The sequence below is a fragment of the Cryptotermes secundus genome, unplaced genomic scaffold (assembly GCF_002891405.2).
Source record: "Cryptotermes secundus unplaced genomic scaffold, Csec_1.0 scaffold2346, whole genome shotgun sequence".
NCBI lineage: Eukaryota > Metazoa > Arthropoda > Insecta > Blattodea > Kalotermitidae > Cryptotermes > Cryptotermes secundus.
This window is the reverse complement of record NW_019743195.1, coordinates 131,476-143,247: the sequence shown is the minus strand read 5'-3', so window position 1 is coordinate 143,247 and position 11,772 is coordinate 131,476. Positions and strand designations below refer to the sequence as shown.

General features: G+C 37.7%; 1 protein-coding gene across 1 annotated transcript; it reads left to right on the top strand.

Annotated features, from left to right (window-relative positions):
* The first annotated feature begins 5,976 nt into the window (after positions 1 to 5,976).
* LOC111874096 (sulfhydryl oxidase 2) lies at positions 5,977 to 11,067 on the top strand. The gene is made up of 2 exons (XM_023869315.2): positions 5,977 to 6,292; positions 8,396 to 11,067. The coding sequence occupies exons 1-2, from the start codon at positions 6,001 to 6,003 to the stop codon at positions 10,033 to 10,035; spliced, it is 1,932 nt and encodes a 643-aa protein (XP_023725083.1). The 5' UTR covers positions 5,977 to 6,000; the 3' UTR covers positions 10,036 to 11,067.
* The last annotated feature ends 705 nt before the right edge of the window (positions 11,068 to 11,772 follow it).

Here is an 11,772-nt window from a genome sequence, read left to right as displayed (position 1 = left end):
GCCATGAGTTCTTATTCCAAATGTAACTTTCTTCTTCCCAATTCTTAGGATTTTGTAATCAGATAATTTTCTGCCTCCTTTATTCTTCATATAATTTCTTACTTGCCTCCAGGGGCAGCCTGGCCCTAAGAGTTGGAAGGGCTGATCCCCACCGCCATTTAATATTTCAGTGTGTAAAAGTAATCTTTTGAATTTCTGATTTATTTGCATAAAGAATACTTTAATAAATATTTTAATTGCTTACACTTTGTATGGCATAAAATGTTTCTCATATTCCTCAGAGATGTTGCTTACATTATTGGAAGTTCATGGAAGACCTTACCTTATATGCCCTAGCCTTAGCTCACATTGCCACAGAAGGTCCTTCGATGTGCATGTCAGAGGTGCCAAGCCCTATTGTTTAAAATGTTCTTGTAAGCACAGAATGTGCTTAGAATTGCTAAAAGAGTGTACTGTGTCATAAAAAAAGTAAATCCTTTAATATCATCATCATTGGCAAACGGCCATATTTGAGCCTTAGAAAATTCTACCAGATTTGTCTGTTCCCAGCTATGTGTTTTCAATCATATCGTCTTATTTTCACTTCCTCGGATTTTGCAACTGTATTTTTTTTTTTTACAGAACTAGGTCATCGACCTTTTGCATCCAACCTCCAACCTAAAGGACCAGGTCTCTGTATTTATGTACTCCAGCAATGGTGTGACTCAGTTATATCCCTAGGCACCAGGTTCCCATTTCATTGCCTTCCAGAACTCACAGGGCTGTTTTGGAGGTATTCTAACCTGCCTCCACATGGGAGAAATATTTAATATATGAACATATAAAGAACAATTTTTCCTCCCCCATAAATGTATGCATTGGAGGGGGGATTTATTTGGTCCTGGCTATACCTCTTTAGATCTTCATGAGCAGGGACTGCTTATTTTCCTTCGGCTTCAGTCCCAACCTAATGCCACTGAGTGTTTGTTTTTAGCCTACTTTCCTTATTTTGAAAAAATAAAAGGAAGCTTATGAGATCACCTTGTTGTCTTTATGTTCCCACAACATTGCTAAGCAATGGCTCGGTAATCATGTTTGCTCAGCAATGAATACACACACAACAATAGAACCATTTGACGTGGTGTTATGTATGCGGTCGGTGTTGTATCAGATTCTCAATTTATAGTGAAAGGAGAGTAGGCAATTAGTTCTTCCCCAGAACTTCTTATTACATTTCATTTTGCTTCATTTTTAATTCTGATCGGTTAATATGTTACTTATTTTTAGTTATGTTATGTGAGCTAGATACTTTATGTGATGGAATATATTTAGACATAATATGACTTTCATATATATGTATTATAAAGAAACACCTTACTGATATAGTATCTATTAAGTGAATAGCATTAATGTGTCTGTTGAAATGCAGGATCTCACAAGCAGTGGAGTTGTAAGGATACTGTTGTATTTTGTCAGAAAGTTAGTCATATTAGATGTTAGATTTTTATGGTAATTTTTACCTCTCTTATTTCCTCAGAATCAAACATTATTTTGTCAATCTGTTTTGTTCTTCAGCCAAGATATCACAGTTTCTAAGAGTTTCCTTCTGTGAGATATAAAGCTGGAAATTTTATATAAATCCCTAAGTTCTGGAATGTGCTGGGAATACCATCTGGATCATATATGAATTAAGAACAACGTATATAAGCATCAGTTCAAATCTTATTAAAATAAGCCTATTCCTTGTATTTTATATGTATACACACTGAGACAAGGTGATGTATTCTTTTAGAGCTAAATCATCATGATTGGACCATTCATGAAACTGCTGTATCAAGCAGTATAAACATACATTTGCAGAAAGTAAGAAAAATTTCTACTTTTTATGAAGAAAAAATTTGTAAGGCATGAAAAGTATTCAAAAACCTTGCTAGTTATGATAATGGAAGTTAAGACTAGAATGCTTTGCATTCTTGGAAGTAATCGTTTCCCAGTGTGTTTTAAATGTTTTTAGAAGGAAGAGAGATTAGTACACAATATGTTTGGCATTTGTTGCCTTACAAATGAACAACTTCAAAAAAAAAAAACAGTGTACTTCATGAATTTGGTCTTGTTTCTAAACGCTTTGTGTGTTTTCTAATTAAAATTGAATTCAGTAAGTTGGTTAACTCTTTCATTTTCAATGTAATAAGCACTTGAGCTGCATAGCATTTACTGTATCTGTTCTAGATTGATTAGTGTCTGCCTTTTCTCATATACCATTATAACCAATTATGCTTTTTCTTTTTATTGCAACTGGTTTATTTGTGTTTCATCTATTTGTAAGTTACCATGGTTACCATTTAATGGACACTGCTCTGTGAAATAAGCAACATAATTTGCACAGAGAAATGTTCAGTAAAGGTGGTAATGATCATTTTCTCTGACATGTAACATTGCAAAAATTAATGTAATTAGGAGCACAGTGTACGCCGATATGCCTGATGTAAGGTCTTAAGGTACTAAGTGTTTTCCAACAAATGATTCTTCCTTTAAAGATGATTTCAAGAATATTTACTGTGCCCTTTCATCACACATTATTCATTTGTTAAATACTCATACTGTGACTTGAATGTGAGGAAAGTTGTGTGCAATTGATTATCTGTGTAGGTTTATGTATTACCATTTATTACTATTTAATAATACTAATACATGAAATTGAAGCAGAAAACTATAATTTTGAATTCTGACTATTGTACATTAAACTTCTGGTTATCTTAAATTCCCATCCAATTGGCAGAATTTTGTTAGAGAACACACAATTTTTTACAAAATTATTAAAAAAGAAATTGTGAGATAAGTTCGCTCACTGTCTGTTATTCACCTTCATTCTGTTGTCATTACAGTAGATGTTAATTGAATTTGTGATTGTGTTACAGTATACTAATCCATAATTTTTCATCTGTCAGTGTTTTATGTCACCTACAAAGAACTCCATGTGAGAACCAAAAAAAAATGACTATGTGATGTGTGAATTTATATTGGGTTTATGTATATTTTCCTCATGCAACTGGCACGCGCTCTTCCCTGTACATGCCGGATCAAGGAAAGTTTACTGTATAAGGATATATTTTCATCCGTGTTTATATGTGTTGCCGTTAGTCTTTTTATTACATTATATGAACATTGTAAAGGTACCAGCCCAACATTTGCATGAGATGACTGAAGATGGTAATTTAAAGGAATTTTTGGCTGATTGTTTGATGGTTAGAATGTGCTTATAGTGAACCTCAGTGGTTGAGCAATTGATGCCAAACTATGACTTGTTCAAAAAATGTTCTAGTAAAGGTGGCAATACTTGCTTATGTAGGTAATTCATCTACACACAAACCTGTTTTCACTTCTGCAGGACTGGGATCACAGTATCTTTGTAAAGACATGCTTGTAAAATCCCATTAGTCTGGTCAGCTTTTTTTGTGCAAATGAAAAAATTGTGGTTGTATAAGGTAAAAAGGGGAAGTTGGTGTGATATAATTATGCACCATACCATGAAATATATGAGGGGATGGAGGTACAGCTCCACCATTCATGACCTCAGGACTGGATGGAGGTGAGTAGTCTGCTTCACACTCTGGTTGCTTAACCACCCAGAGAGAAAGCCCATGGTACCTATTGAACGTTGGCTGTACCCCAGAGCTGGTCTGAACTGTGTGCAGAAGAAAAAAATCTCTTGCCCCTGCCAGGAATCGAACCCTGGCCACCCAGCCTACTTCTATATGGACTGAGCTATCTATCAGCCCTCCTGTTCAGGTTGTATTTTGAACTAATTTGTGTACAGCATGTTCATTATATAAAGGAGAATCAGAAATTAAGTTGTAAATGGATATAAAACATAAAACAGGTGATATTCAAACCTGAAAAAAAAAGTTTATTTCTCTATATATCCTCCACAAACGCTTGTACACTTGTCCCATCGCTTTACCAGCGTGTCAAAACCCACAGTAAAGAAGTCTTGACTGTCATCTCAGACACTTCCACGCCTCCGTTTCAACCTCTTCGTCAGTGAAACGTTCACCCAGTTTTGAGCCGCTTTACACGATAGATGCTTCCCACTGTAAACAGGAAACATTTCTTTATGAATATCATTTGCATTGAGTCCCGTTGCCCACATAAAACACACAACAGAATGCTGCTCTTCAGTGGTATAAACCTGAAACATGGTCACCATTTTGACTACTGAAACCAACCTCTGAACATGTGCTTCTGCTGCCTAGATTGTCATGAAGCTGGACTGTACTGGTACATAGTGATACACATAGAAAACCTATTATGTCCATTACAGCTGATTTACTTCTATCTGTGACCTATTTAGTGACTCCCTTGTATATACTTCCTTATAGTAAGAATTCATTGTGAGCAAGATAAGGGTTTTGTACCAATTGACACCCATGAATGACTGTTTCCAAATGATCAGACTTTAAGTCCATGTAATTAAAACCAGTGGGAGAATACAATCAGAGACGAAAATTTCAACCATACAGTAGGTTTTCAGGTGTGATATGTAAGAGCACAGATAACTGAAATAATGTAAAACATCAAGACTGAGAATATAGCGAATCCTGGGAGGAGTAGAGAAATAAAATACAGATGGTAGAGGTGACCCAGAGCTTAATTATTGTAAGCAATATTCCATAGAGGTGACAGATGAAAATTAGGATATTGAATGATAGGGAAGGCCATGTTTGGTGTGCAGAATTCAAGTATGGACGATTCTTAAAGTTAGAAACCTATCCCAAACTCCTGTAATATTTTGTATACATTTTTCCTGTTATTTTCACACTTCGCTGTTAACTATTAGAGCATAGGGTGTCTCATCTATGATCATGACAGTGTGTATATTGGCCACAGAGTACAATACAGTTGTGGGAGCTTCCCACATTCAAACAGGCGTGACAATGCAAGATTCATTGCTTAGCAACGACGAATAAACAGCGGTTGCTAGGCAAAGCCTATAACAATACTGACAGTGACATGTTTTCTATATGTCCGACTCTAGGCTACATAAGAAGATACACTGAGTTACAGTTACGGTTCACTATTGTTATTATCCATCTGTGTAAACTGTGCAGCTGCAATAAATCCTATAGGACAGTTCAACTAGTGGTTGTCTCTTAACATGACATCCCACGTTGGTGACCCCGACTTAATTGGAAGTGCTTATGGTGAAGATCAACACACTGCAGCTTCCGCCTCTCCACTCCAGCGCTCTGTCTTCAGAATCTTCGGTTCTGCACTGGGTCAAGAATGGCTGTCCGGCGGTCTCACACCCCACTCAGTGGGCAACTCGGCGGCCTCCGACTCACCGGCGGTCATGCCCGACGCACTGGCCAACTGGCGTAGCTACCGCCTCACCACTCCAGCGACCGCGCTGCGCAAGCAAACCTTTTCCTGATCGCTTCAACAGCTGAGCAACCATCTCCGAGGGGGGGGGGTGATGTGGGAGCTTCCCACATTCAAACAAGCGTGACAACGCAAGCTTGATTGCTTAGCAACGACGAGTAAACAGCGGTTGTTAGGCCAAGCGTACAACAATACAGACAGTGACATGTTTTTTATATGTCCGACTCTATGCTACATAAGAAGATACACTGAGTTACTGTTCACTGTTGTTATTATCCGTCTGTGTATACTGTGCAGCTGCAATAAATCCTATAGGACAGTTCAACTAGTGTTGTCTCTTCATACGACATCCCACACGGTCATTGGCAGTGACATTAGTTTTCCATGAGTTGCGTTGCCGTTTCCCCAGTTTGCGGTGTTTAATTAAGTTCTACGTGATCAACTTCGTCTGACAATTTTTTTTTCAAAGTTCCGGTTGCCAGTTTGCTTTTCCTCGCCAGTGGCCACTATTAAGTCCTAAACCTCCTAAACGGCCCTAAGAGTGTAATGCCAAAATTTGGACGTATTCTGTCTCTGCTCTTCATCTGTTCGATCTGTACTCTGTGCGCTCTGTGCGTTTCGTGTTTGCAGTGATGTGCCAACATGGCGAAATTTGGGGGTATAAGGTTTGTGATTCTAACTTTACTGTCAGTATTAAATGAACGAACTAGTACCCTTTCTCTAACTCCTGCTGACAGGAGATTATATGATGACCTAAAAGCGGGTCGTGGGTTGTATAACAACGATGATAAGGTTACGGTACTGAATGTAACAAATTTTAAACAAAGTGTGTATGGAACAAGAAATGCGTGGATCATTGAATTTTACAACAGTTGGTGTGGATTTTGCCATAGATTTGCCCCCATTTGGAAGTCGTTAGCAGCTGATATATACGGTAATTTCATACACATATTTTGTCTTATAGAACAGAAAGTATGTGCTTTTTAACCAGACGTGCAAGCTAAACAGATTTCACTATGATCAGAAGTTTTGATTTTCAGATTGGTTATCCATGCATATTTGCTCCCTGTGCTATCTGGAACGGGAATACGGTACAAGTGATATCTTACCATAATGGCATTGTCTTAATTCCTCTTTGATCTGAGTTTATTATCCTGGTATTTCAAATATAATTAACCTTTTTTTTTTTTGAATGGGGGCTATCTGTTCTATTGCATTTTAACCCTGAATCATTTGTGATGTCTGCTCTTTGGGCTCTTAAAACTTAAATCCCCTGAAATAATTCTAGTGAAAGGTGATGTGGTGGGCATCCCCCTGTCTAACCTCCATGCAGCTTGTTGATAGGAGCGCCCTTATACTAGTGAAATATTCACAGAAGTGGTAAACGTTTATGGAGTATAACACCAGTGGACTTGTAATAATTCCAAAATTATTTTTAAATATCTGTTCAAAGTAGGAAGATTTTGTAAAAGATGGATAGATTATATTTTGTGATACACATAGCTGGAAAATAACAAGTATTGGGAAGGGTGATGATGTGTTACTTACATTTCTTTGAGTTGCTTATTTAACAAGGCTGTCAATATGGAAACTATATAGTAATGATTATTAATGAATGTGGTGCAGTTGGTCAAATGAGAATTGGCAGGGGAGACCAGAGTATGCAGAGAAAGCCTGTACCAATGCCACTTTGTCTAAAACAGATCCCATTGAACCTTGGCCACTATGTTGGAAACATTTGATTTTACAATGTGTATTGATTGCACTTCATTTGTTACAGGCCCAAATTATGGTCATATGTGGACTGCAGATATTAGTGTAGAAAGTACCCCTCTACTTAAACATCATGCCATTAAGACAGTATATTTAAATTTTCATTTGTACTGTTTAAGGACCAGTTTCATACTCTCTTCAGGAAATTGGTTGGTAGTATCCAATAAGTACGATAGGTAGTTTTCTATAATTTTTGTAGACATGGTAGGGTATTATTAAATCATGTCCATTCACATCAGAGCAATCATACATGTAGTAGTTTAAGAACTGAAAGTGATGCAGTCAGGCAGGTTACCTCTATGATGCAGAGTCATAAATTTCCTCTGTTCCTGCAGGTGAATTCCAAGATTGTACTGTAAAATCGATTACTTTATCCCCACTTGTTTGAACCTTTGTATGTGCCCACAATGGTGTCATTTGATGCTACATTGCCTGTGTAAATACACTGACTCCCTGGATTGGTTGATGAAGAATTCTTTCATATGGAACCCCAAGATTCAACATCTTGTTCACAAAATTCCATCATAGGATCTTACCCTGAGTCAGTCCAACCCAGATCTACTCTTCTCATCGTTTCTATAAGATTCACTTAAATACTGGCCTGCTATCAACATGATGTTTCTCAGGTTGTCCTGTGCTTAACTAATTAAGCACTGCAGGGCATGCAGTAGCATAGTTGGTTGAGGCACTATGCTACAAGCTGGAAGGTTGCAGGTTCAAGTCCCAATGAGGTCATTGGATTTTTTCAATTGACATAATCCTTCCAGCTGCACAATGGCCCTGGGGTGGACTCAGCCTCTAACAGAAATGGAATATTCTTGGGGGTAAAGGGCGGCCGGCGCATAGGGCTGACAACCTTGCCACCATCTATGAGGTGATTGTCTAGAAAATGTGGGAACCTCAACATCTCACAACCCTGTGGGCCTCCACGGCCTGTTACAGGGATACCTTTTCTTTACTTTACTTTTTATCATGAGGACATATGGAGAAGTGGATGTATAGATCCACTTATTCTTGACCTCTGCACTAGTTGGAAGTGAATGGTCAGCTTCACAGCCTGACTACCTTACCCCCTGAGAAAGTGCCCCGGTACCCTTTGGAGTGGATGCTGGGTGGGCCCCAGAACTAGTCTGGATGATGTGGAGAGGAGGAAATATCCAACTCCTTGGTCATCCAGTCTGTAGTCAGTCACTGTATTGACCGCACTATCCCAGCTCAGATTTAATAATATATTAAACATAAAGTTTTACTGGTTTAATTTCAGATTGGAAGGATGTTATAACGGTTGCAGCTGTGGATTGTGCAAATGACGATAATAATCCATTATGTCGTGAGTATGAAATAATGCACTATCCAATGTTAAAGTTCTTCCCTGCTAATTCAAAGCCTGACCATATGGGAGTTACAGTGAATAAAGGAAAAAATGTTGAAGAAATACGAACGACAGTTATTGAATTACTCAGAAAAGAACATATGGAAGGTAGAGGGGCCAGTTGGCCAAATATTACGCCATACAGAAACAGTGATATTAAGAATCTGTGGAAGCATGTTCCCAGATCAGTCAAGTTTCTCATTTTAATATTTGAGGACACTGATTCCTTCATAGGAACAGAAGTTATGTTGGATCTTCACAAGCTAGACAGAGTTCAACTGAGATGTGTGCCGAGTCAGAATGAAGCTGTCTTTAAACTAATGGGTGTGTCTACGTTTCCAAGTATGGTGGTTGTAGAGACTGATATGACAACATTTCCTCTTACTGTTACTGATAAAACACGAGAATCTTTCCGCAAAACAATAAAAACATTTCTAAGTTCAAGACACATAAGTATTCCAAAGGACGAACTGCTGAAGTCTCATGAAGCACCCCAAACTATGGAAATTGCCGATTTATTGTCATTAATGGCAGCTGAGGAAGAAAGCAAAAAAAAAATTGACATCAAGCAAATGGGGGATGTCGTTTTTTATGTAGACTTAGAGAGGGCAGTCTCTTACAGTCTGAAGCATGAGGTTCCTTCACACAAACTGATTTCAGGTGAGGCTTTCACAGCATTGAAAGATTACCTGAACATTCTTCTAAAGTATTTTCCTATGAGCAGCAGGACTATGAAAGTTTTGGACAATCTTAAAAGCAGCATACTTAAACATACAAAGGAAATAAGAGGAGAAAAAGTATTGGAATATTTAAACAAGTTTGATGATGGTGAAGACTCCGTGTTCACATCACATGACTGGATTGGTTGTAAAGGAAGCAAGCCACAATACCGTGGATATCCGTGCAGCTTGTGGACTCTGTTTCACACACTTACTGTCAATGCAGTGATTCAAAACCAGCAGTTAGACAGCCTGGAGGTCCTCAGTGCAATGCTGGGTTACATAACATATTTTTTTGGGTGTGAAGATTGTTCCAAACACTTCCAAGAGATGGCATCCAGATCAATGCATGAAGTATCAAGTCCACGAGAGAGTGTCTTGTGGCTGTGGAGAGCCCATAATGAGGCAAACAAGCGCCTGTCTGGTGACTCAACAGAGGACCCAGAACATGTCAAAATACAGTTTCCATCACACAACACATGCCTGTTGTGCAGGAACAAGGATGACAGTTGGGATGTTGATGAGGTCATTAATCATCTCAATCAGATGTATGGCAAGCAAAATATCAGCTACTTGGGTATAAAAAAGGAAAACATTCCTTCTGATGTTGAGTCAGTTTTTGCAGAAAATCTTCTTTTAAATGAAGTAGAAAAGAAACAGATTGGGTGGAATTTCAACATTTTTGACATTAGTTTGTGTGTAGTATTGTATGCTTTTTCAGCTACAATTTTAATATTAATATGTATAAAATTTGTTATGAGAAGAGGGTATCGAAAAAAGTTGTACATTCATGACATATTGGGGAAAGTGTAATTTCAGGTCATATAGACCATTGTAAACGTATTACATATTACATTATACAACGACTTGGATGCATTTATGACTATGGCACAATAGACCACTGTAGGTCGCGGTGCAAGGGCCAAGAAGGCCTACCCCTCATACATTCATTCATAGATTCATGGTTTTGTGCAGTGGATCATTAAAAGTGGGCCCTGTGAGGTTGATAATGTTAATTGTGGAGACAATGAATTCACTGCTCATAATCTGTGATTGCTGTCCAGAGTGCCTTTTTGTACATATGTTTCATGCAGATACATCACAAGTGAAAATGCCAAAGACTGAAATAATTGTATGCAGTTAGATTCCTTTAATGGTAAATTGTATTTTAGGGGTAATTCTATGTAAGGGAAAGTGCCCAAAAATTATGTTTTCTTTTAATTGGTAGAGGATATCATATGCAATATTTTATTTACTTACATACATACTTACTTACAATTATTATTTGGAAACTTGGGAAGCACTTTGCATGTTATTTAAAAATTTATAATTATTTATATCTGTGTTAGAAATCATGGATATGAAATGACTGAATTTCTGCTAACAGTATTTCCTAGAATACTTGAGATGGCTTGCAACATAGGCTTTTAATAAAAAATTATGACCCTCAGATGTGTATTGAGTACATACCAAAATACTGTCAATTGAATTCCTATTGCAGAGTTTGGCTCAGTATTTCTAGGTTACATCTAACCAGTTATCTCAAATTAGGGTACTTTTCCTGCAACTGTAACAAAATATAATTGTCAGTAGTGTTTCTCTTCAGTATACATCAGCAAAGAGTTGTTGAGCACAATGTAGATGGAAGCTACTTGCTTCTCTTTATGGTTATTTTGGAGTGCAAAATGGAAGGTGTGTAAATTAATTTTCAGTTCAGATATTATGTTTCTGGACATTATCCATCGCCTTTATCTATCTAAAGACACTTACTAGCTTACTTACTTACTTATGGAGCTGAGGCCTCCTTGAGGAGAAGCCAAATCTGCAGCTACTCAAGAATTTCCCAGCATTTTATGGAACCCGAAGATTCATTACGGTGTTCACAAGAGCCCTCCACTGGTCCCTTCCCTGAGCCAGATCAATCGAATCACTGTTGTGTTTGTTTTTCAAAACAACATTTTGGAGACTGGATAGGAGATTGAGACTAGCTCTGTTGAGTGGGCCCAACTGAGTAGGTTTAACCTGAAGATGGAGACAAAATCCAGTCTCCAAAACATTGTTTTTAAAAATAAACAGGATGGTGTTTTTGGATAAAGACAGGACAATGGATAATGTCCAGAAACATAATATTTGTACTAATATACCATAGTCACAAACATTTACATCTTATTAATTGTCTGTTGTTTGTTAGTCACAACCCTGTCTATGCTTTGACTTGGATCAGCTTCTTGTCTCTACATTCATCACCCTCCTTACCATAAGTTATTGCCACTTTTTGAATATTATAGCTTTCATTTCTCAGATCTTTGACATGGATTTTGGAAATATAGTACATTGGTAATCTGTTATCTAGAGAAACAGAGGCAAGAGGAATCCCGAATAATGATAATAAAACAAAGATAATGCAAAGTGGGCCTATTTTTAACACCCATACAATGCATCACAGACTACTCTTGCTGATGTCACAGTCAGATTTCAGCATTTGTAGTGCAGTATAATGCAGCATAATGCTGTGGTATGGGTGGATTCAGTCTTCATGTCTTCCTGTAA

Coding starts and splice junctions, on each gene's coding strand:
- LOC111874096 (XM_023869315.2), top strand. CDS start 6,001: ATGGCGAAATTTGGGGGTATAAGGTTTGTGATTCTAACTTTACTGTCA. Junction 6,293..8,395: donor GTTAGCAGCTGATATATACG/GTAATTTCATAC, acceptor GTTTAATTTCAG/ATTGGAAGGATGTTATAACG.